The sequence below is a fragment of the Notolabrus celidotus genome, chromosome 4 (assembly GCF_009762535.1).
Source record: "Notolabrus celidotus isolate fNotCel1 chromosome 4, fNotCel1.pri, whole genome shotgun sequence".
NCBI lineage: Eukaryota > Metazoa > Chordata > Actinopteri > Labriformes > Labridae > Notolabrus > Notolabrus celidotus.
In genome coordinates, this window is record NC_048275.1 from 13,842,144 (window position 1) to 13,866,510 (window position 24,367).

The following is a 24,367-nucleotide window of genomic DNA, read 5'->3' on the forward strand; positions in this document are numbered from 1 at the left end:
CATTATCACATACTAAAATGAGTAGGTGGAGTTCAAAGACTTTATTGAAAATTTATACATACACATAAGGACCTCCAACACTTCCAGTGGGCTTTGTCTCTGCCCAGCACAGGGAAGCACTTCCCAAGAGTGCACACTGTATGTTACACCTCTTCCAGACAATGATCGTTTGGCATTACTGTGAACATGTAGGTTATGTAGCTCCCATTCTCCCAAAAAATAACAAAGAGGTATTCTGCCTGGTCGGCCAAGCGTACAGACCCATCTGTAAGCAACCCAAAAACTGCTCAGTTTAAAGGAAGCTTAACACAACGTCAAACCCTGATGGCCGGCACGAAACAAGACTTTACAGAGCTTTAGTTTGTCCTTGTGTGCATGAAGCGGAAGGGTGCAGCAGGATTTAAATAATAGCAGAAAAAAGACTAGTGTATTGAAGGTTTCAAATAAAACTGTAGATGACGAAGGAATATCAGATGGTCATGATTATAATGCAAGATAGAAGGTATGACAACGCTCACCACATAACACCGTCTACTGATGTTCTCATAAGAAAAACAAGTGTCTGGGGTTTTCACCATATAGCCACACAGAGCTGACGACACACACAGGGGTTGTATTGGATTTCATTATGGCAGTGCTGGACAGGAACATTGACATGATTTATAAATTATGTCACCAACTGTCTCTTGAACAGATGCAACTACAAAGTAAAAAGCAACAAAGGTCAAATGTACCCAGGACAGAAGCACCAGCCTTGAAGTGGTACCCAGCGAGTTTGTTGGTGTAGTAGCCTTTGAACCGATCTCTCCAAGATATCCCCCCCTTGCTGGTTTGAGTTGGGCATACGTTTAAGGCCAGATTCTTCTGATATTCCCTAGTCCCTTGCAGTGTGAGGAAAGCTTAGGCTTCCAGCTCCAAGCCCAGACCCAGCTTGTGGCCTCCTGCATTGATGTTCTTGCCATCGACCAGGCCAGACAGAGTGAGTTTCACACCTGGAGAAAGAAGAAGCCACATTAGTGTTGGTAGAAAAGGTAAACTACTGAGTCTTGCTATAAATAACTTTTCTAGGTCAAGTCATAAAAACTAAAATTGGAATAACTGTGTGTGAGACTGTGGAGGATTTAAGAACTGCTTCAAAAAGGGGATATTTTGTTATTTCATTGACAAACATTCAAAAAACATCCATTAGCTGTCTGAAAACTTGCAGGAAAACAACCTACCTGGTCTGAGTGTCTGGGTGTACCCAACACCAATAAGGCTATTGTTGTTCACTTTAGCTGTGGAGACATTAAAACACAAGCGTTAAAACTCAGTCGATTACTCAGAGTCTCATTTTTTTTTTAATCTCTGAAAGTTCTCTGCACTACTCACGGTGACGGAGGCATCCTTGTCCAGCTGGTATTTGGCCTGCAATGCCGAAGCGTGTGCTGTTGCTGCCCAGCGGTCCAGGCCAGGTTGACTGCCGTCTCCAGCTTGTCGCTCACCTTCTGGTAGATTGAGCCTCCAAACTCGGAGCCGTCATTGCTTTAAAAATTATGAGCATAAAATCTCACGCCACAGGGAAAAACTTCAGGCATTTATGAATGAAGGTGTTTTGGAGGGTCTCGTCATGAGGTTGGAGAGACATTGATCCGGTTAGTTTAGTTTTGTGTTCCACTGGAAGCACCATTTACCTCATGATTTAGGGATCAATTTGCCAAGTGGGCAGATAATCAGTCCAGTCGGCCTAAGAGGAATGGCCACTTGCCAACTTCTCCGAGTGTGCATGACGACAGTACAGTAAGCTGTTAGCTGTTTTTTTTGTACTGCCATTCAAGTGAAAAGTCAATCCCAATAAGATCATTTGGGATCAGTAACCAACCCTTTGGGTGGGACTGATTAGTTACAATGTAAGTATTAAGAGAGTTTGGCAACCAGTGAACTTTCCCACATGGTTAAGTGGGAGTGATGGCATATGAATGAAATGAAATGACCACATTTTTAGTATAATGGCTGCAGCTTTGAATGGACATTTTACTTTTTTTCTCATTTACAACTTTTTTTGCTTGCTAAATCAATGTCCATTATTTTCCCTGCAGCATTATCATATCAGCCACTCACAGGGTAACCACAGTAAATCCATTTGGATAGTACAGCAAAGGAAGAACCTGAGCCTTTCTGATTTCAATCACTGTGAAAGCATGAAGGCCATGTAGCCAACTCTGTCAGTCACCACAGATAATGAGCTGTGCATTAATATTTGTATTTGTTTGTATTAGATCTTTTGATTGGCATTGTTAATGTGGCCATCTTGACTCATTAGCTTTTAAATCATGTCACTTTTTTTCCCTCTATGTTTGTACTTACACATTGGTGTGCAGCTGGAAGTCCTCCTGTCTTGTACCCGATGGCAAAGTTGTTCTGGGTCATCTTGGATTTGGCAGTGTCGAAGCTCATCTGGTAACCGGCGAGCCAGCCTTCGTAGCCAACGACAGCGGCTCCGTGGATGGTGGGGCCAGCGAAGTCAAAGTCAACATCACAGCCCAAGTTGACGTACTCGCGCTTGTAGGCGGTCTTAACTTTGCCACTCTTCTTGCTGTTGGTGAGAAAACAGATTTGGTTAAACTCAATTAAAGTTATTTGATTCATCATCATGTTGAATGTTACATCAACACAAAGAAGTCATGAAGGCCTGCGTTTCTGTGAGTCTGTGTAATACATACATATCAGCAAAATGTATGAAACTGAATGAGTGATTTGACAGTTAATAAATCTCTCAAAGAATAAAAACAGCAGCTGGAAGACTGAAAAGCTGATCTACCACTTCAAACTATTTTGTCGCCTTTGAATTAGGATCTTTTGAAACTACTGTGACTCAGAAGTCCAGCCTACCACACAGCCCCTGCTGCTGTTTATTTCTCAGTCTGAGCATGACACTGTCAGACTGTCACATAACTCCAACTCACCCACCTCCCACACTCGAGAGGACACTTCCTCTAGGTCATATGATTTGCCTTCTTCTTCAAAATTTACACCCCAGAGAAAGTAAATACATGAATGATCACCTGAGAACACTATACAATATGTATTTTCTATGAGAACAAACATGAAAAAAAAACAGAGTGAAAGACATGCTTAACCTCACAGCCAATCACAGGATTGTGGTACTAGTTCCATATTGGGACTGGGGGGTCCATATTGGACTGGGGGTCACACGGCTGCTAACTACACTTGTCTCAAGCATGTACGACACAGATCAGGTTGCCAACATGACTCATGAGAAGGACACAGGCAGAGCAGATCATGTTAAGTGTGTAGACTCGTGAGTTGAAGTAAAATTCCACATGAAACTAAACTTATAATTCAAGTCATGTTTCACAACATCATCTTTACCCAGTGTTTGGCGAGAAGGTTGTGTCAAAGGTCAACTTCAGGCCCTTAGCAATCTATGGGAAACAACAACAAAGACCTTTAAAAACTGTAACAAACACTGTACCGTCCTGCCCCTGAGGAGACGGTCACCTTTCAGACATGTTGATCATTAACGGGTGCAGAAATGTTGAATATTTTAACATACCTGATCTTCAACAGTGATTTCTGTTCCCAAGGTGTTGTCGTGTTCCACTTCTCAGTGAAGGTCAGGCCATATTCTGACCTCTTGTATTTAGTTTCCAGGCTACCCGCAACTTTGCTGGTGTCGGTGTTGGAGGAACCAGCAGTTTTGAATTCCTGAAAAGGGACAATGTCAGAGAAACGAAGAATCACAAGAAGAAGAAAAAAATCCCTTAAATACAAGATAGTTCATTCGACAGTTGAGTTTTATTTGTTATTTACTGGCATTAAAGCAGCCTCTTATCTTATGTTGATGGATGAACACAATTAGTAATTTGAAAATGAATTATTTGCTATCAATTTGGGTGTTTGCAAATCTCTGGTTTGGTATGATTTTTGATTATAAGGGTTCTACCCGTTGGTCAATAAAAGACATACAAGATGCACAAATTTGATATGGTTTCACGCTTGATTATGAGTACGTGTTCACTTTTTTTGCATCCTTCAGTCAACAGGGTTGGCGGTTGCTTAAGTTAATACCTATTTGTTCTGGTTAGCAGCAGGCTACCTGTATTGCTGGCCAGAAAATACCACAAACAGTGATAATTGTTACATTTAATTTCAGATTATAACATGTACATCGCCCTATAAAAAACTATATGGTGTCGCAATATTTCTGTATCTATAACAAATGATCTTACCACTCCACTGGCTGACTTTTGTCTTGACATCGAGCTTCACCAAGCCGAATCCTGGAGAGAGCAATTGTTTTTTTTATCAAATCACTTCTACAATACCAGACCAAGCTGTACAGAACATTAACATAAGAGCATTACCCCAAACTTTTCAGAAAATTACCATAGCCTTTGTTGAAGATGTCTTGGCAGATTTGCCCAAGTCAGCGTAGCAGGGAGGCACAGCCATGATATCTAAAGACAGAATCAAAACACAATCATCATTGCATTGGCCTCACGTATGTGTCAGACAGCAATAACTGAAAACACATTCAAATTTACAATACGCAGTATGAGACATGTTATGCTAATTCAACAGCTTAATGCATTTATATAATGCCATGAAGGGTTACAGTAATCAATTGCCACACTGTTACAAATTGCATTATGAGTGTGTTTTGTGCACAAGCAGCAACATATTATTTACTCAACTGTCAACCCAAAAAAATCCCAATAAGCATTTTTTTAATCAAATTTTTTAACTCCATTACTAACCTTTTAAAAATCAAGATTTTGTCCATTGGTGTTATTTAATTCTCACAGATCATGGTTCAATGAGGATAACTCACTGTTTTTCATTAAAGTTAATGTTAAACTTTTTTTTAATGTTCATTGGAAAGCCCTAAATATAAATACAATAGTTTTTACATGACATAGATTTTTGTTTATTTTATTTTACATTTTGATTTAAATTTTTTATGAAGTGATGTTGATAAATTAACACCTCTACTGTCACATGCTGCATTTAGCTGGTTTGGAAGACACATATTGCCTAAAATAGACTTTTAAAAAGGGTCAATTTGACCTGCAACATAAGAGGGAGGGTCAACATATTTGCAAAGTATTATCAAGAAGGTAAATCTTAAAGTCAAACAAAACAAGCTGGTTTGAAGTGAGGATAGTATTGTTCTACTTGAAACCTGTTGAGTGGAAAGTTAGGCGAGCTTTAAAAAACAAAATGTCACAGCTATCCCGTGGCTGATCAGACTCTTGGGTCTTCCTGTGTCTACTGTACTGGTCAGAAAATGCTGTACCACACCTTATCCTGGCTTGGAAAGTATTGAGAGTATTTACTTGCTCTTGGCAAGAGTCTGAGTTCTGTCTATCACGATGTCTGTTTAAATTACTTTTTTTTTTCCCTTTGTATTTGATTGTTTCCAATATTAAACATAAAGCACAATAAATCATACACAAACAACGTAAATATAGTAAGGGGCGCCTTCTCAATATCTAAATTGCTTCTTTTTTTTTTTTTTAATCAAGTATTTTCCACACTTACAGTTATCACCACCTGTCTTTTCATTTTATCCCTTGGTTGATCATAGGTCCGTGCTTTAGTATGCAGGTAATGTGTCAGTTCTTCCTTGGAATTTAATTATTCCACTATGGCCAACCACTGTCCTGGACTTGGAGGATCACTTTTTAACCAGTTTCTTGTGACAGCCTTTTATCAAGCAAGAATCAAGATTTTAAAAAAAGGTAGATATTCTCTTTAGGGATCAAGTCATTAGGGATCAAGCCCAGATACACAATCCGGTAGTCTCTTGGGATCTTGTAAACACAGAATATCCTCCAAAGACTGAATAACACTATCCCAGAATGTTTTCAATTTCACACACAAACCAGGAAATATGTGAGTGATTGACATCAGCTGACCACATGGTCTCCAACATTGCTGCTGAGTACCAACTTGCTTATTTTCAATTTGGGGTGTGACAAAAAAAAAAAAAAAGAATACAACATCCTTCCACCCAAATTCCCTCCACCTTCTGGGTCTGCTTAAATACTTTGAAAACTCTTCTTGGCACAGTAGCATCACTTCAGTGGTGCAGACTCAGACAGTCCCAGTTGAACTAGAGTCTGGACAAGGTTACGGAGTGGGAGATCAGCCATTTAACCGCACTAAGGGGAGCCTAGTTCAAGCCTGGCCATTGTTAGAACTACTCATCCACGTGAATTGGCAGGAGTAGCTAGGCGTGGCAATGACTTACAAATACCACTTACCGAGATGCGATAATTAACCACTTTATTAGCATTATCAGCTAGCTTGTAACCTATTTACTGCTAACTAGGCCATGGGGAGGTTACAGATAAGGAAGTCAATGGTTAAATAGTGACATGTGAGCTACATTTAAGGGTAGTTGTCTGGCAAAATACCTCCTTCTTCATGTGCAACATGTGACGTGTAATGCAAAGCAAACCCCTCCTAGCTTAAACTTGGCATGTGTCAAACGCAGCATGCTGAGGGAAGCTAGCTAAGCTACTTTAGCTAGCCTGCAGAGTACCGGTGTCTGTAAAGTCCGGTCAAACCATCATTTGTGCTTGTTTAAGAGTTAAGTATGGGTGTCCCGTGGAATAAACAGGTCACTTACCAGTAGAGGATGGGGCTAGCGGTAAACTAAAGTCACTTATCTGAGAAGTTCCTCACACCGCACGGCCGAGGCAGGCGTCACCGGTTGGAGGGCGAGCTGAAGGAGACTGCACTGCAATAAAGAGCAGACCTATCACATCCCGCCTCAGGACCCAGGGCGGCCACAAGTGTGCCTGATTAAAAAAATGTTTTACTCACTGGTTGCGTCATTGTGCTAGCTATCAGGATACTTTGAAATATTCCTACTCTCTGCTTTTATGTATCTATTGTATATACAAGCTTTATGTCTTACATGCCTTGTTGTTTTCTTCTTTTAAAAAGTTGTTCAGTTAAACTGGAAATACTGGATGGAGAAACCACTGTTGTGCAACAGCCTAGCAGCAGATGTTCTTAATATAGCTTTATGGGAAAATGTGTTAAAACCACTTTCTCCAAAGCCAGTGTTGAAAAAATAGCATACTACTCCATCACTTACTATCAGAGCCCTAACTGACTTGGTGCTCTAGGCAAGATTTTAACTGGTGCCCCTTGTACTATAACAAATTCCAACAATCACATCACATATACACTTAAAGACAATTGACATCCAGCTTCATGTTTTAAAGGTTTCCTTTGTTTTAAAAAATAAATATGACCTCTAAAAGAACATTAATAAAATGGTAATAACACTTATATTTAGCAGGAAAATAATAGTACAATTTCAAAACGCATAATGTAATAGTAGTAGAATTTAAACACAATAATTTTCACAGTGCAGACACTTTAAACAGCAACAGTAATGTATTAAGTGATGACTGAAAAGGCAGAAGCACAATGCGTATTTAAGTCTAGCCTTCATTTTCTATCTAATTAAGCTAACAGCTTCCAAGGTGTAAAGAAAAAAACAACAACAAGACAAAAACAAGTAAATCATGAACACCTAAAGACTTAAAAAAATGATTTGCATACAATTATTTTTTAGAGCCAACAGTGAATCACAAGCTTTTAAATGTTTACTGGCATCATTCCACAATTTAATCCAAATTAAATTAGATAAAACAATATTGTTTTTCCTATTATCTTCAAATTTTCTTCCTCACTCATTTAGCAGCGCCCCCCATGGATGCTGGCGCCCCTAGCATTTGCCTATACTGCCTATGCCAGGGGCCGGCCCTGCTAACAATGAGGAGTAAATTGATTGCTCAACTTGAACAGCTACAGCTAAGTTTTATTGGGACAGCTACCTGAAACATAAGTGAAGAGATGAAAAACTGCTGAAAAAAAATCTAATCTAAGATTCTCTTGCCAAAACAACCTTCATCTGAAAATAAGTATAAAAAACTATGCATACAGTTATAGTATCCAAGTCACATTTAATTGTGTAGTTATAACTTCTGCTTCAGCTAGCAGGTGAAATAGGCTACTCACTGTGTAGTCCACATTTATACTGCAAGATGCTTAAAAATCACATCATTTACAACATGAGTCATACTGAAAGCAATTGATGTGTATCAGCTGGGTTTTACAGAGTTCTGGCCCTTACACAGTCTATGGTTCTGGCACCCTTTGTCTGTTGTTTTAACCACAGAACTTAATAACTTAATGCCAAACTCTCAGCATGAGACCGATGAGTAAAAAGAGAAAACTGTTTTGAGTTGGGGCGCATTATAAAATCAGATGTTCATTAATCCATATTACATTCAGAAATCTATCTACAAGGAGAAAATTAACCTAAAATGTATTTGAATCATGTTTCTAACAGTTGTGAATCACTGGGAAACCAAAACAAAGGTCTTTAATGTCACATGATAAAATATGTTGGTAGGGTATACAAACTGGTGAGGATTATGAAATACATAGAGAATGTTAATCTAAATAAACTTATCTATGCTTGTGTTTATTTTGTTTTAATGGTTAAGAAATAGGGACCTGGAATTTCCTCCTGAGCGTATTGGATCTTTCTTCCTCTTCAGACTGTGTTAAAGGAGAACCATGTGAAGTTAACTGCAACAATTACATTGGATGAGACTGTATTGGATTACATCAGATTACATTACATACTATTATCTACCCTGTGGTTTCCAGACATTGATAATTAGAGTAATCCCTTAATCAGTGTCTTTTCCCCATAATATTTTAACTGCTGATTTGTATGTGTGTATGTTAAAATCAACAAAAAAAGGTGTAGTTATATCTGCCAGCCAATAGTTAAAGACTGTAATTTTGTGCCCATTAACTGCTTGCTTGGTGGTACTGTAAAACTCCTGAGGTGGCAGTAGAGGACTTTTTATGAATTAGTGTGTTAGATGTTGATGTTATAGAATGACACTGGTAATGAAAGTAAGGTTTTATATATGAAAGGTTCATTATTCTGTTTTATTAATCTATATTTCTTATATTACATCTGTAATAGTTGCCATATTTATTCTATTCTATTTTACCTTTATCATTGCTATTATTATTGTTATTATATTTTTTAACTATGTTAGTACATTGTTGTTTTCCCCTGTCCCGTGTTGTAAGCTGCTATAACAAAAGAATTTCCCCCAATGGGGGACCAATAAAGTATATCTTATCTTATCTTATCTTATTAATATGTATGTGCTTATTTTAACAATAATCTATTATTGGTTATGATTATGACATGCTTATCAAAGCAAACACCATAGTGATAAACTTCTTCATTACTTTTCATAATTATTACTTACTTCCTCATTATTTTTAGGCTAATCAAACATTAACAGCAAATGCGATCAGTGTTTGATCAGTATGGTCAGTCATAACCTTCAAAAAATGTCATAAAATCTTGAAGATGATATATCTGACAAGAATCTTACAACCAAAGACTGTTGTCATCTACATCATCTGCTATAGTCATTATATGAGAGAGACATGCTCTTGCCTAGATCTTTGCTTGTGTTGTTCTTGTTCTCGTATGTACGTCGCTTTGGATAAAAGCGTCTGCTAAATGACATTGTGACATTGTAACATTGTAACATGCAACTTGAAGCATGACCATTGTAATCGCTGTTAAGGCCAGTGAGTTTGAGAGGAAAGCTTAGATGAACAGTCCTGTTATAAGTCTGTGATAGGCCATAGGTTTCCAAAAAGTGGGGTCATAAAAGGATTCTGATCTACTTGTGACCATGTGATGTGAATGTAAAGGACCACTTGCTGATTCTTATTTATTTCCATTCATGTTTAAAGATTCTGTGAGGAACTTTTGGTTTGCATGTATTTTAGCGCCCCCTGTAGACAAAGTGGTACCTCTGATCTCTCTCTGAGTCTGTCCTGTACTTGTGTAAGAAGTGCTTTCTGAAGAAAAAATTAGTTCTGTTGTTTAAGAAATGTGAAGCTTTCCATGCAAAGTGTCAACAAACAGTTTCTGCTAGTTGATGTTACTCACTTTGTCTAACCCCTACCAGGCAGTAGCTGTTAAAGGCATACATATACGTATAACCACAAACAATTGACACATTTTGTTGCTTAATTTCAGTCTGTATTAGGGATATTTTGAGACCGGAGGTTGCGGCTTGTGCAGAACACACATCCACTCTTTAAAGGTGACATATCACGCTTTTTTCATCAATATATATTGGTCTAAGAGGTCCCCAAAACAGTCTTTAAAGTTTATGCTCAAAAAAACACTTTGAAATCAGATTTTGGCATGCCTGAAAAGTCATCTTCTTCAGTCCTCCTCAGAACACTCTGTTTTCCCTCTGACCACGCCCCCTCCAGAAGTGGATGTGCCTCGGCTCTCCAGCACGTTGGTTATATGTTTACATGTTGGCTGAATATACACGGCTGCTCAGAGATCGCGTTACTTCAACCCTCTGAATCTGATCCTGACGGAGAGGCGCCTGTAGCAGGACCTTCCTGAAGGATTGGTCACAGATTTAGTGTTTCTTGTTGTTTTATTTGTCAGTATGTAGACGTGTGTCTTGGTAGACAGCTACGAACATGTAGCTATGTGGCTATGCTAACTAGCGCTAGCACTTATCCATGATAAATAAAAATCATCCACTAGATCTTCAAATCTGCAGACGTGGGGAGTAAAACCGACCTCTGCCAGAAAGGCAGCAGGACCTTTTATGAAGGATTGGTCACAGATTTAGTGTTTCTTGTTGTTTTATTTGTCAGTATGTCGACGTGTGTCTTGTTACACAGCTACAGCTACAGCTATGAACATGTAGCTATGTGGCTATAATTAGCGCTAGCACTTATCCATGACAAATAAAAATCATCCACTAGATCTTCAAATCTGCAGACGTGGGGAGTAAAACCGACCTCTGCCAGAAAGGCAGCGGGGCCTTTTCTGAAGGATTGGTCACAGATTCTGAGTTTCTTGTTGTTTTATTTGTCAGTATGTTGACGTGTGTCTTGGTACACAGCTACAGCTACGACATGTAGCTATGTAGCTATGCTAACTAGCGCTAGCACTTATCCATGATAAATACAAATCATCCACTAGATCTTCAAATCTGCAGACGTGGGGAGTAAAACCGACCTTTGTGTTTATTAAGACAGCCTACAACTAGCATGCCTCCCTCCTAAGCTCCTTGTTAGCACACATTTGTGCAGGGAATGAAAAACGGGGGAGGGATTCAGTATTATTTTATACAGTCTATGGGCTGAACAAGCTCCGAGCTCTGACTCCGTGACAGACCGGATATTGTTGTTATGTAACAAAAACACGGAAGTCTGAAACGGCTCGTTTCACACACATTTACAGAAAGGTGTAGAAATCAAAACAGGGGCAGAATGGACTTTTTTCATTCTCGGGGGGTTTGTAGACATGCCAGGGACACATATTTCAGGTAAAGAACCATTAAAAAGTCAATTTTGCATGATATGTCACCTTTAAAAAACAAGTTAAGGTCAGTCCTTGTTCGAAACGTCTCACAGTTGTGCGTAGGAGGATAAAAATATTCAAGAGGCAGTGAAACCCCAAAATTAAAACAAGAAGTAAGTTACTGTAATATATGTACAATAAAAGCTGACAACACATTGCTGCAGTCATTTCAAAAGCGGCTGCTGATAAAATAGACAGGTAAATAGGAAGTTAGGGAAATAACATGTAGATTTTACTCTTGCTGAGCTACATCGCAATATATTACATCTTCAGCTTTTTCTTCACCTGTAAAAAGGAAGAACAGAAAAAACACAACATTTAGGGGAAAGAAGATTAACTAAACAACAACACTAACGGCCCTGTGAGGCCGAATTTAGGCACATCGGTGCATTTGGCCAAAAGATAACTTTAGCATATGTATCAAATTTTGGAATACTCCATCTGATAGCTAAGCTGATCTATAAGTCTGAACCAAAATTGCACAAAGGGAAAATATTTTACTTGCAGATTGAAAGCAATTCAGCAGAAGAAGAAGAGGAAGAAGCATTATCTGTGTGAAAATGGGTTGCTGCTGTTTCTGTTTGTAGAAACCTCAGAGCTTTGAACCACATTCACATCATACACATCTGACCACTGAGAGTTGACTACAACAGTTAAAAAGATAAAAGACAGACATGAATGTTTTTTGCTTTGTTCAATTGCAATGTGAATTGTTAATGATCAAATCTATTTGTGTGCAATGATTGAGTAGGATAGCAGACGACAGGAAAAGAATGAGAGGAGCAGGGAGAGAGGGGACGACAGTTACCTTTCTTGACGTTTTTTTCTTTTGACTAACAATACTGTATGTGACTTCCTCTTCATTCTGTAAGATCAGACAAAATGTATTTTGTTAATGTCATATGTGGTTTTATTTGCATAAACACTCATTGTAGTCATGTCTGCACAGAGAAATCGCATGAGAAAAGGAACTACCACAAAACAATTTGAGTGTTTTGTTTCTGTTAGAATCAGTCAAAAGAAAATACTTCTAAATCTGTATATGGTAGAGTTTTTATATTTTTGAATACTATTATTTTCAGCACAAAAACATTTCATACAGCCCCCTGTTTTTCCCTCATCAGCACGGTTTGCTTCTTACACTTCATTCTTTGTTAAATGAGTGGTGGCAAGACTATAAGTAGTTAATAAGAACCAAAACCCACATACGGTTAGCTTGTCTGTTATTAGCTATGCCACATTTTTTTCAGCTTTGCCTTCTGCTTTATTTACTTAGTCTTGTTGGTGAGAAGGGTTAAAAATATTACTCTCACCTTTCTTGAAAAAAACTGTTTCAGAATGATTCAGCATGTCTTACCGTTGTTGTGTTCGATGTCTCTTTCTTTGCTCTAAAATTGAAACAGCAAAAAGGTATTTTACTGACCCTGAAAACTTTAATAAATTAATATAATTTAAAAAATAAAAACAAATAAACAGTATTTGGTATGTATTAATCAGTCAAAGTTCAGCTCACACTTACTGTATATTTTGAACAGCAACAAGCTGAACAAAGTTACTATTACAAGGACAATCAACACACTCAAAGGGATGATTATCTTTTCTTCACTGGCACTGCAGCATACATACAAAGAAAGCAGATCATGCAAAACATGTCAGACAGACGTTTATGAACAGACAAACAATGCAGTTGCATCAAAATGCAAAGACTTCTGACCTGTGCTGATCACTGGAACCTGTTGGTGTTACTGTGTCTGCAAAAACAGATAAGAGATTGACTCAAAATGACTCCTCATTTCTAATGAAGCATTTCCAATTAGCCGTACTTCCCAATTTATGATTCACATTTTAACATTATTAAACTACAACTATTTATAGTACTTACTGGTTGTATGCTGCTCAGTGACATTTAGATGTACAGGCATCTGAAGGTCTCCTCTGACACACAAATACCAGCCACTGCTCTCTGTCTTCAGTCCACTCATCGTCACAGTGAAAAAGTTAGTAGATCCTGCAATGAGGGTCACCTCTGTTCCCTCTATTGATCCAGATGACTTTGTTACGCAGGACCCACCCAACCTGCACCACTGATTTTCACCTGAGCTGCCATGGTAACACATGAAGGTGATGTTTCCTCCTTTGGAGGCTCTAAACTCCTGATGATCCATGTAGAGACTGGGTGTACCTTCAGAGAGAAAAATAGTGTTCCATAGAAATGATGCATTATTCTGAACACTGTCATGTTTCAATTGGGTCACTTATATTATAACTGGCAGATTAATAGTTTCCTTTAACTATCTAATGGCTTTTTGACTGACAAAGTATTTGTAAATGAACTCTGAGAGGCCAAATGATAAGTGTTGAAACTGTGTGTTGTTGTCTATTGGCCTGCTCTCCCTTATAAAAGAGTTCCCTCATCTTAAAGGGTCAACCCACTTTAATTAAAAGGTTCAATAAATAAAAAAACTAACTTTTTTTTTTTTAATTCTAGCTGTTGGCATTGCAAAATGGGGACTACAGTGAACAGTAGTATTTTTACTCCACCGATAAATATTTGATCTGAATTTTGCATTAAAGGGATCTTACCTTTGGTGACTGACAGATGAAAGTAACCCCCAATATCTCTTTGGCCATTTCTCTCCACAGCACACCAGTAATAACCATCTTCTCTTAGATCTCTGATCGTCACAGTGAAGATTCTTTCTTTTCTGTCATCGGAGATTGAATACTTCTGTGTATTTTGCCAGTTTGTTTTAACTGCATATGAGCAATGATTCCAGTAATATCCTTTACACAAGTACTTCACATTGTCTCTGTCTTGTTCACCATACGGACATGGGATGGAGATTGAACCTCCAGTTTTCACAGACACTTTACTGACTGTAGATATGCTTTCAAGTCCTGCAAGAAAATATACACAGAGTTTTAATACATGCACAGACTAATCCTCCTTCATATGACATTTCGTTTCTTAAGACATCATGTTTTCAGCATGTATGGAATACTTAGCTGGACAATGATCTTTCCTGTGACTGACCTGTGAGTCCGCTGAGGATGAGGAGAAAGATAATTTGACAAGCCATGTTACCGAGGGAGCCGAGTAGACAAAATGAACCAGTGCTCTGTTAAACTGAAGGTGCACTTCCTTGTTTTACTTATTGCTCAGGCGCTATAGTAAAGTTTGACCTCCCCTTACTGAAAGGAAGTAGCTTATCATTGGTTGTATGATGTGCAAAAATTACATATGCACGAACTGTACAGTAACGATTACATTGATTCAGTTAATACAAGATCACAAGTGAAAACATCAGAGGTCCAGATGTTTATGTCCGCAAAGACAACTAGAAAAGAGTGACAGAGAGAAACACATGGGACAAAGAAACAAAGAATAGTGATCATGTTTGAGAATCCAATTATTAACCCTGACTTCACCATCTGTCCATACATGTGCTTGTAATGGCTTCACAAAGCAGACGGGGGTAACATCACAACCAGTATTTTTAAAACAGCTCTTCAGTTTGAACTAGCTTAGGATGAAAATCTGCACAGCATTGCAGGTCCTGATTGTTGTCTTACTCTTCTTGTGCAGCCATCATGCTCACACAAAGACTCCATAAATTGCAGACATGTCATTCAAGCTTTATTTATTTATTGTTTTTGTTTACTAAAAACACAATAGACTCTTTTAAGACTCGCCTCAAAACACACTTTTATATTTTAGCATTTGAGTCCTCTAGCCCTGAATAGGTTCTCATTTCCAATGCTATGCTTTCCTTGTCGTTTATTTGTCTCTTTTTAAATGATTGCTTGTTTGGTCACACATTGTGTTTTTTTCATGTATTGTACAGCACTTTGGTCAGCTTCTGCTGTGTTTTTAAATGTGCTTTATAAATAAATTTGACTTGACTTGACTTATCAACCTATGAGCTTCTGTTTCAAAGTTGTTTCTGTACGACTGCAGTTAAATGTTAACAGGTCTGTGGTGTTCCCTCATGTGCTAGCCACAACAGTATACGCCCGACCTGTTCACACAACGACAGAGTGTTACCTCCTGTTCAGCTTATGTTGAAGGAGTACAGAAACAAGATCTTCCTCTTTGTGCTATCAAACATGACTACATAACATGGATATCATAAACTAGAATTAACATGTAGTCTAAAATAGCCAAGAACAGCCGTGCTGAGAGGTCAAACCACACCAGACACATGACAGAACCAACACTAATGTGAAGTGTTCAATTCGGCATCATGCATTTTTAATTAGACTGTCTAATTAGGTGACAAAAGCCACCCAGAACCATTTGTTTCAAGACAATTTATTTTATTTCAGGCAGAAAAAACAAGACAGGCTGTTGTCCAACTTCCTGTTCAATGTGAAATTTCAACAGTTGAAATCTCTCTTCCTCTACTGCGGTATGATGGTTTGTTAGGTGCTCGAGAAAAAAGAGACACACCACTCTCTTGGAATAAAGTTAGACACAGTTAAAGGGGAAAAAGGGTAAGAACTTAAGATAGGAGCTCCAAGTTTATTGCTGGAAAAGAACACATTAACTACAAGTGTGGTTGTGACAACATTTCAAACCTTTCATTAACTGTTAATAAGAGAGCAAAAAAAGGTAATTAAAACTCAACAAGTCCCTCACGAGCTCTGCATCTCATTCTTCCATGCTTGTTTTCATATACAACTTTAATTCAAGATACTGTATCAGAGATTATGAGGGCATTTTCAGCATATTAATTTATAATCTGCTTACAGGCAATACGTCTTCTGAACTTATTTCTGTTGCATGATCAAATGTGGTAAGCCCGCAGCTTCTGAAAGTAGAATAGTAAATTGATTTTGATTTGCTGGTAAATACAGTCAGGTCAAATTTATTTATATAGCAAGTATCAAAACAGCCAAGGTTGGAGTGCTTCATGAAGTAGAGGGTAAAACAAGAAAACAACACGTGTGCAAAAGGTCGTTCCAAATTGCACCTGCAGTTGACCTTTATTTTGAAGGACCAAAAGCAGGATGCACAGAGGCACACGTGCACACCCCTCGACAGTTTTTAGTGCGTCCATAAGAGTGTGAGTAGTTTTAATCATAGTTTAGTCATCAGTTTGGTTTAGTAGTTCATTAGCATCATTTATGTTCATATATTGTGTTGTCTAGATACAGTTTTAGAGTTAATTGATTGGTGCCCCTATGTCTGACATGCAGCATGAGCATACAGGGTCCACTTAGGGACCGACAGCATTTTCTTGTGTTCTATATATATATATATACATATATATATATATATATATATATGTGTGTGTGTGTGTGTGTGTGTGTGTGTGTGTGTGTGTGTGTGTGTGTGATAGAGGTAGTGGCCGTCATTATAGTAATTTGTTGATTGTCCCTAGAAAGTTGGAGTGTAGTTTAGCTTTGTTCATTGTTTTTCATAGTTTATAATCATATAGAGTTTCTAATTAAGTTATTATTTGTACAGACTTCATGTTTATATAGATTTTTATTCTTCCTTTTAGAAACCACATTCACACGAAAGATCAATGTCAAAGAAAATAAAAGGAGTGGAAATCTAAAGAGAGTGTGTGTCAGCTTTGAATATCTTGCCTTCCATGACATCCATGTTCTTACTGGACAAGCTGTGATGATTGCAGCCTCACAGTTAAAATCACCAGCAAAGAGTTCATGTCACTGAGGTCTCAAGTGTGGCATCGAATACACCACTGCCTCTTTTACAACACACATTATGATAACAGCAGAAAATTCAGAAGTACAAGAAACCCCTCAGTGTTACTGTCAATGACCTGCTTGTGAAAAGCTCTTGAGCAAGAAGACACAAACCAAGGACACATTGTAGACCATTGTAGTACTTTAATGCTTTCCTGCTCATCATTCTACAAAAATCTCTACAAGTTTGCTATTTTATCCTCATCCACTTACATTCAGTAAGGATTTATATTCAAAGCATTTAATGTGACCAAACAACAGTGATGTAAATCATCATATGAAGAATTGAATAAGTAAAATCCATAGTAAATACAGCAAAGTCTATGATATTTTTCAGTGGGGTTTGAGAAATCACCAGAATTGGCAACTCACAGAAACCAGCAAGAATTGTCTATATGAAAGTGTTCAATTAGAAAAAAAGTCTTAGCCACTTTAACCGAACACAAAAGTGATTAACGGGTTCATGAAAAAGCATTTACAGAGGAGGCTCAGTGCATATTTGTCATCTTAACCTGAACTGTATCAAATATCTTCCTTTACCATACTAGTGTAACTAGTTTGCTATCTTCAACTCATGTTCATTAAGTGCAGGGGTCATTCAGTTCACTTGGTAATTTCATCTCATCCAAATGAAATGACTGAATGGACGTATTAAAGGCCTGCATCAGCATCAGGTATTGTTCTTTTTCAGTTCTTTTAAAAAAACATTTGATCAATTTCAATTCAATTCAATTTTGCTTTATTGGCATGAACAAAGACATGTTATTGCCAAAGCACATACAATTCATACATCTGATGATGTATGAATGATGATTGATGATTCATACATCTCATGATATTTAAGGATGTTAGGAGAACAGCAACTGTACATGATATACAAAATTAGAACAAGGAGAAAGCTACTGTACAACATAAAAATAACAGCTCACAAAAATAATGCAATGCTTAACAAACAGACGAGCAGAGATAATATTTATAGATTTTCCGTGTGCTGTGCCAAACCGCTATCTAAAATATCTTCAGTTCACGCTTCAACCTATAAGAAGAAAAACAGAGAACAAAAAATACAATTAGAGGAAACAGACAGACAACCAAGCTAACTTTTTCTCAATCATGCTAACATGTTCATAATCACACTGTTATATGCTGATGATAAGCAGGTAAGTTCACCATGTTCATTACTTTAATAAAGAGGGCAAACATGTTGATATCTGTCAGTTAGCTTTGATGTTACCTTGTTGGAAGTTCTTCTCGAGTGCCAAACATTACTTTAGGTCCCCTCCTCTTCAAGCTGTGAGAACAAACCAGAGGTTATTTTTGTAATGGTTAATAACATTTTCAAACCTAATTGGATACTATTTCTATGATCAGTGTTTCATTTTAACCATCAAAAGAAAACAGTATTAAACCTGCTCTTCTATGCACCATGAGTTTCAACACAAAAACTTTTCATATGGCTCTCAACAGCATGAAGTCCATTTTTTATCTGAACAGCACTGCAACACTTTGTCCTCACTAACCGCATTTGGTTAGTCTGATACGTTTGTTTCTTTGTAAACATTCCCATATATGTTCAGCTTTTTTTGCAGCTGCAAAGTGTTGCATTCGATCAGTCTGTAAGTGAACAAAGTTAAAAATTGTAGTGGCTTGTCTTTTTTGTGCAAAATGTTTGGTAAATGACTCAGAGTATCTTACCGTTGTTGGAGTTTGCAAATCTGCTTTTCTTTGTCCTGAAATGTACACATGGAAAAATATTGAATCAATATGAATCAATATTCAATGATGATGACGCACAATAGTCATTTAACTATTAAAACAATATTAATTATGCAAAAAAATGGCAAATATTGTAATAATCATAGATATGTAGACGTACGGTGTCTTTTTCACATGTAGCAGATCAACAAAGACACAGAAAGGCAGGCCAACAACCTCAGAGGGTTGAGGTATTTATCAGGTCCAGCACTGCAGCATATGTTTGATTTAAGAACAAAATGGAAAGGAATACAGATTACTGATACTTATCTAAAACAGTCAAAATATGTAGGTGCATTCAAATGCAAAGCCCTGTCACCTGTGCTGTTCTTCGTGAGCTGGGGTTGGTGATTGGAAAACTGAGGAGAAGTGGACAGATGAGGCAAAAGTGATCATTTGGTTTTACAGCTTTTCTGACTTCATATATAATCCAAAAAACACATAAAATAGTTCCATTAAAATAATGAAGTTTCATTTATTTTACATAAAATAATTTTTAAATGGATGTCAAACATTTATACTTACTGGTTGTATGCTGCTCAGTGACAGTTAGATGTACAGGCATCTGAAGGTCTCCTCTGTCACACAAATACCAGCCGCTGCTCTCTGTCTTCAGTCCACTCATCGTCACAGTGAAAAAGTTAGTAGATCCTGCAATGATGGTCACCTCTGTTCCCTCTATTGATCCTGATGAATTTCTTACGCAGGACCCACCCAACCTGCACCACTGCCTTTCACCTGAGCTGCCATGGTAACACTTGAAGGTGATGTTTCCTCCTTTGGAGGCTCTAAACTCCTGATGATCCACGTAGAGACTGGGTGTACCTTTAGAGAAAAAATAGTGTTCCATTGAAATGATGCATAATATTGAATACTGTCATGTTTCAGTTGTGTCACTTGTACTTTGTATATTATAACTGGCAGATGAATAGTTTCCTTTAACTGTTTAATGGCTTTTTGACTAACAAAGTATTTGTAAATTAACTGTGAGAGGCCAAGTGTTTACTGTTGAAACTCCGTGATGTTGTTTTTTTGGCCTGCTTTCACTCATTGAATTGATCCCCCATCTTAAAGGGTCAACCCACTTTAATTAAAAGGTTCAATAAGCAAAAAAAAAGAAAGGAAATATATTTTGAATTCTAACTGGAAGCATAGCAAAATGGGGACTACAGTGAACAGTAGTGTTTTTACTCCTCCGATAAATATTTGATTTGAATTTTGCATTAAAGGGATCTTACCTTTGGTGACTGACAGGTGAAAGTAATCCCCAATATCTCTTTGGCCATTTCTCTCCACAGCACACCAGTAATAACCATCTTCTCTTAGATCTCTGATCTTCACAGTGAAGATTCTTTGTTCTCTGTCATCAGAGATTGAATACTTCTTTGTATTTGGCCCATTTGTTTTAACTGCATATGAGCAATGATTCCAGTAATATCCTTCACACAAGTACTTCACATTGTCTCTGGATCTTGTACCATACAGACATGGGATGGAGATTGAACCTCCAGTTTTCACTGATACTTTACTGACTGTAGTTATGCTTTCAAGTCCTGCAAGAAAACACACACAGAATCTTAATATATGCACAGACTAATCCTCCTTCATATGACATATCATTTCTTAAGACATCATGTTTTCAGCATGTATGGAATCCAAAGCTGGACAACATCACCCTTCTATCTGACACTTAATGTTATTTCAATGTTCTATTTGTGGCATAAAGCAAACAGATAAGTATAATGATGATTCCTGTGACTGACCTGTGAGTCCGCTGAGGATGAGGAGAAAGATAATTTGACAAGCCATGTTACCGAGGGAGCCGAGTAGGCAACATGAACCAGTGCTCTTTAAATACTGAAGGTCTACTTCCTAATTTTGCTTATTGCTCAGATATTACAGTAAAATTTGACCTCCCCTTACTGAAAGGAAGTAGCTTATTATTGGTTGTATGATGGGATAAAATTACATATGTAAAATCATCTGTCTCACGTATGAACTGTACTGTAGCGATTACATTGACTAAATTATTACAAGATCACAAGTGAAAACGTCAGAAGTCCAGATGTTTATGTACACAGAAACAACTAGAAAAGAGTGACAGAGCGAAACACATGGAAGACACAAAGAATAGTGATCATGTTTGAGAATCCAATTATTAACCCTGACCTCACCTGATGTGTTCGTACATGTGCTTGTAATGGTTTCTCAAAGCAGATGGGGTAACATCACAACCAGTATTTTTAAAACAGCTCTTCAGTTTGAACTAGATTAGGATGAAAATCTGCACAGCATTACAGGTCCTGATTGTTGTCTTACTCTTCTTGTGAAATAACATGCTCATACAAAGACTCCATACATTGCAGACACGTCATTCAAGCTTTATTTATTCATTGTTTTTGTTTACTAAACACACAATACTCTGTAAGGTCAATGTTATCAACCTATGAGCTTCTGTTTCAAAGTTGTTTCTGTATGATTGCATTTACATGTTAACAGGCCTGTGGTGTTCCCTCATGTTCTAGCCACAACAGTATACGTCAGGCCTGTTCACACAGCGGCAGAATGTTATCTCCTGTTCAGCTTATGTTGAAGGAGTACAGAAACAGGATCTTCCTCTTTGTGCTTTCAAACATGACTAAATAACATGGATAGCATAAAATAGAATTACCTTGCAGTCTAAAATAGCAAATATACAGCAGTGTTGAGAGGTCAAACCGCACACAAGAAAACAAAACACATTATGATAACAGCAGAAAATTCAGAAGTACAAGAAACCCCTCAGTGTTACTGTCAATGACCTGCTTGTGAAAAGCTCTTGAGCAAGAAGACACAAACCAAGGACTCGTTGTAGAACATTGTAGTACTTTAATATTTTCCTGCTCATCATTCTACAAAAAGCTCTACAAGTTTGCTATTTTATCCTCATCCACTTACATTCAGTAAGGATTTATATTCAAAGCATTTAATGAGACCAAACAACAGTGATATAAATCATCGTATGGAAAATTGAGTAAGTAACATCCAGAGTAAATACAGCAAAGTCTATGATATTTTCCAGTGTGGTTTGAGGAATCATCAGAGATGGCAACTCACAGAAACCAACAAGAATTGTCTATATGAAAGTGTTCACTTAGAAAAAAGTCTTAGCCACTTTAACCAAACACACAAGTGATTGACGGGTTCATGAAAAAGCATTTGCAGAAGAGGCTCAGTGCATATTTGTCATCTTAACCTGAACTGTATCAAATATCTTCCTTTACCATACTAGTGTAACTAGTTTGCTAACTTCAACTCGTGTTCATTAAGTGCAGAGATCATTCAGTTCATTTGGTCATTTCATCTCATCCAAATGAAATGATTGAATAAACGTATTAAAGGCCTGCATCAGCATCAGGTATTGTTCTTTTCAGTTCCTATTAATAAACATTTGATCTTTAAGGATGTTAGGAGAACAGCAACTGTACATGATATACAAAATTAGAACAAGGAGAAAGCTACTGTACAACATAAAAATAACAGCTCACAAAAATAATGCAATGCTTAACAAACAGACGAGCAGAGATAATATTTATAGATTTTCCGTGTGCTGTGCCAAACCGCTATCTAAAATATCTTCAGCTCATGCCTCAACCTATAAGAAGAAAAACAGAGAACAAAAATACAATTAGAGGAAACAGACAGACAACCAAGCTAACTTTTTCTCAATCATGCTAACATGTTCATAATCACACTGTTATATGCTGATGATAAGCAGGTAAGTTCACCATGTTCATTTCTATGCACCATGAGTTTCAACACAAAAACATTTCACACGGTTCTCAACAGCATGGAGTCTTTTTTTTATCTGAACAGCACTGCAACACTTTCGTCCTCACTAACCGCATTTGGTTAGTCTGATACGTCTGTTTCTTTGTAAACATCCCTATATATGTTCAGCTTTTTTTTGCAGCTGCAAAGGTTTGCAGTCACTCAAGTTGTTACAGAATAGAGTAAAACAATTGTAGTGGCTTGTCTTTTTTGTGCAAAATGTTTGGTAAATGAATCAGAGCATCTTACCGTTGTTGGAGTTTGCAAATCTGCTTTTCCTTGTCCTGAAATGTACACATGGAAAAATATTTTTTGACCATCAATATTTAATAATGATGACGCACAAAAGTCATTTCACTATTAAAAACAATATTAATTATACAAAAAAATTGTAAATATTGCAATAATCAAAGATATGTAGAGACTTACGGTGTCTTTTTAACAGGTAGCAGATCAACAAAGTCACAGAAAGGCAGGCCAACAACCTCAAAAGGTTAAGAAACTTCTCCTTGCCAACACTGCAGCATATGTTTGATTTAAGAACAAAATGGAAAGGAATACAGATTACTGAGTGATACTTATTTAAAACAGTCAAATTGTGTAGGTGCATTCAAATGCAAAGTGTGACCTGTGCTGTTCTTCGTGAGCTGGGGTTGGTCAAGAATCAAGAAAAAAAAAAGTTACATTAGAATTATTAATTTAATTGATGTTACTTTTTAAATGGATGTCAAACATTTGTACTTACTGGTTGTATGCTGCTCAGTGACACTTAGATGTACAGGCATCTGAAGGTCTCCTCTGGCACACTACCAATACCAGCCGCTGCTCTCTGTCTTCAGTCCACTCATCGTCACAGTGAAGTAGTTAGTAGATCCTGCAATGATGGTCACCTCTGTTCCATCTATTGATCGAGACGACTTTGTTACGCAGGACCCACCCAACCTGCACCACTGACTTTCACCTGAGCTGCTATGGTAACACTTGAAGGTGATGTTTCCTCCTTTGGAGGCTGTAAACTCCTGATGATCCACGTAGAGACTGGGTGTACCTACAGAAAAAGAAAATGTTTTCAGAAATTGTGGATAACAATGGATGTTCAGGAGGTGTCACTTGTACTACGTACATTGCAACCAGTGGATTTACAGTTTTTTTTCTTCACCTTTATATCACCGCAATTCTTGATCTATTGTAAAATTTAAAAAAAATGTAGATTGTTGAAACTGTGTTAAGTGTGTTAAAAAAAGAAATACGAAAAAGTCTAATTGTAACCAGACCAAAAAAGTATACACAGCAAACAATGAGAAACTTGCTGATGTTCTATTCCTAATTGTTTATATTTAAAGAGGACTTGATAGGTTAAAAGTTCATATGAAGGAAACTTACCTGAGGTGACTGACAGGTGAAAGTACTTCCATTTATCTGACTTGTCTTTTCTTTCCACAGCACACCAGTAATAACCGGTGTCTGTATCTGTCAGGCCTTTGATCATCACAGTGAAGATTCTTAGTTCTCTGTCATCAGAGATTGAATACTTTTTTGTATTTTGCCAGTTTGTTTTAGCTTCATATAAGCAATCAATAGAATACCATGAACTCTACGGTTGAAAATAGCCACATGAGA

General features: G+C 37.5%; 3 protein-coding genes and 1 long non-coding RNA gene across 4 annotated transcripts; all 4 read right to left on the reverse strand.

Annotated features, from left to right (window-relative positions):
• Positions 1 to 22: 22 nt before the first annotated feature.
• On the reverse strand, positions 23 to 4,455 carry vdac2 (voltage-dependent anion channel 2). Its single transcript, XM_034681635.1, is given in 13 exon segments — positions 23 to 992; positions 1,221 to 1,278; positions 1,372 to 1,431; positions 1,434 to 1,524; positions 2,347 to 2,369; positions 2,371 to 2,575; positions 3,373 to 3,425; positions 3,557 to 3,597; positions 3,600 to 3,708; positions 4,233 to 4,250; positions 4,252 to 4,283; positions 4,390 to 4,413; positions 4,416 to 4,455. Coding segments are annotated over 13 exon segments (846 nt in total). The 3' UTR covers positions 23 to 900.
• An 8,505-nt stretch (positions 4,456 to 12,960) lies between these two features.
• Positions 12,961 to 14,547, reverse strand: LOC117811824 (polymeric immunoglobulin receptor-like). Its single transcript, XM_034682299.1, has 5 exons — positions 14,502 to 14,547; positions 14,051 to 14,365; positions 13,350 to 13,649; positions 13,182 to 13,218; positions 12,961 to 13,078 (listed from the first exon to the last, which is right to left on the reverse strand). Exons 1-5 carry the CDS (start codon positions 14,545 to 14,547, stop codon positions 12,961 to 12,963), a joined length of 816 nt encoding a protein of 271 aa, XP_034538190.1.
• Positions 14,548 to 18,031: 3,484 nt separating this feature from the next.
• LOC117811825 lies at positions 18,032 to 20,746 on the reverse strand. The gene is made up of 8 exons (XM_034682300.1): positions 20,701 to 20,746; positions 20,176 to 20,346; positions 19,463 to 19,762; positions 19,257 to 19,296; positions 19,059 to 19,147; positions 18,878 to 18,912; positions 18,417 to 18,473; positions 18,032 to 18,218 (listed from the first exon to the last, which is right to left on the reverse strand). The coding sequence occupies exons 1-5, from the start codon at positions 20,744 to 20,746 to the stop codon at positions 19,069 to 19,071; spliced, it is 636 nt and encodes a 211-aa protein (XP_034538191.1). The 3' UTR covers positions 18,032 to 18,218; positions 18,417 to 18,473; positions 18,878 to 18,912; positions 19,059 to 19,068.
• Positions 20,747 to 21,782: 1,036 nt separating this feature from the next.
• Positions 21,783 to 23,506, reverse strand: LOC117811122. The gene is made up of 5 exons (XR_004630936.1): positions 23,493 to 23,506; positions 23,376 to 23,394; positions 23,177 to 23,265; positions 22,997 to 23,031; positions 21,783 to 22,571 (listed from the first exon to the last, which is right to left on the reverse strand). It is a non-coding gene; the product is annotated as an uncharacterized LOC117811122 (long non-coding RNA).
• Positions 23,507 to 24,367: the final 861 nt, after the last annotated feature.

Bases quoted from the DNA above. Each gene is read 5' to 3' on its own strand.
- LOC117811824 (XM_034682299.1), bottom strand. From the start codon at position 14,547: ATGGCTTGTCAAATTATCTTTCTCCTCATCCTCAGCGGACTCACAG. The intron at 13,219-13,349 runs GTAAGTACTATA...CTGTTTTTGCAG, and splicing joins CACTGAGCAGCATACAACCA to ACACAGTAACACCAACAGGT. The intron at 13,079-13,181 runs GTCAGAAGTCTT...TGTATGCTGCAG, and splicing joins GGTTCCAGTGATCAGCACAG to TGCCAGTGAAGAAAAGATAA.
- LOC117811825 (XM_034682300.1), bottom strand. From the start codon at position 20,746: ATGGCTTGTCAAATTATCTTTCTCCTCATCCTCAGCGGACTCACAG. The intron at 20,347-20,700 runs GTCAGTCACAGG...GCTCATATGCAG, and splicing joins CATCCTCAGCGGACTCACAG to TTAAAACAAATGGGCCAAAT. The intron at 19,148-19,256 runs GTGACAGGGCTT...CATATGCTGCAG, and splicing joins GCTCACGAAGAACAGCACAG to TGCTGGACCTGATAAATACC.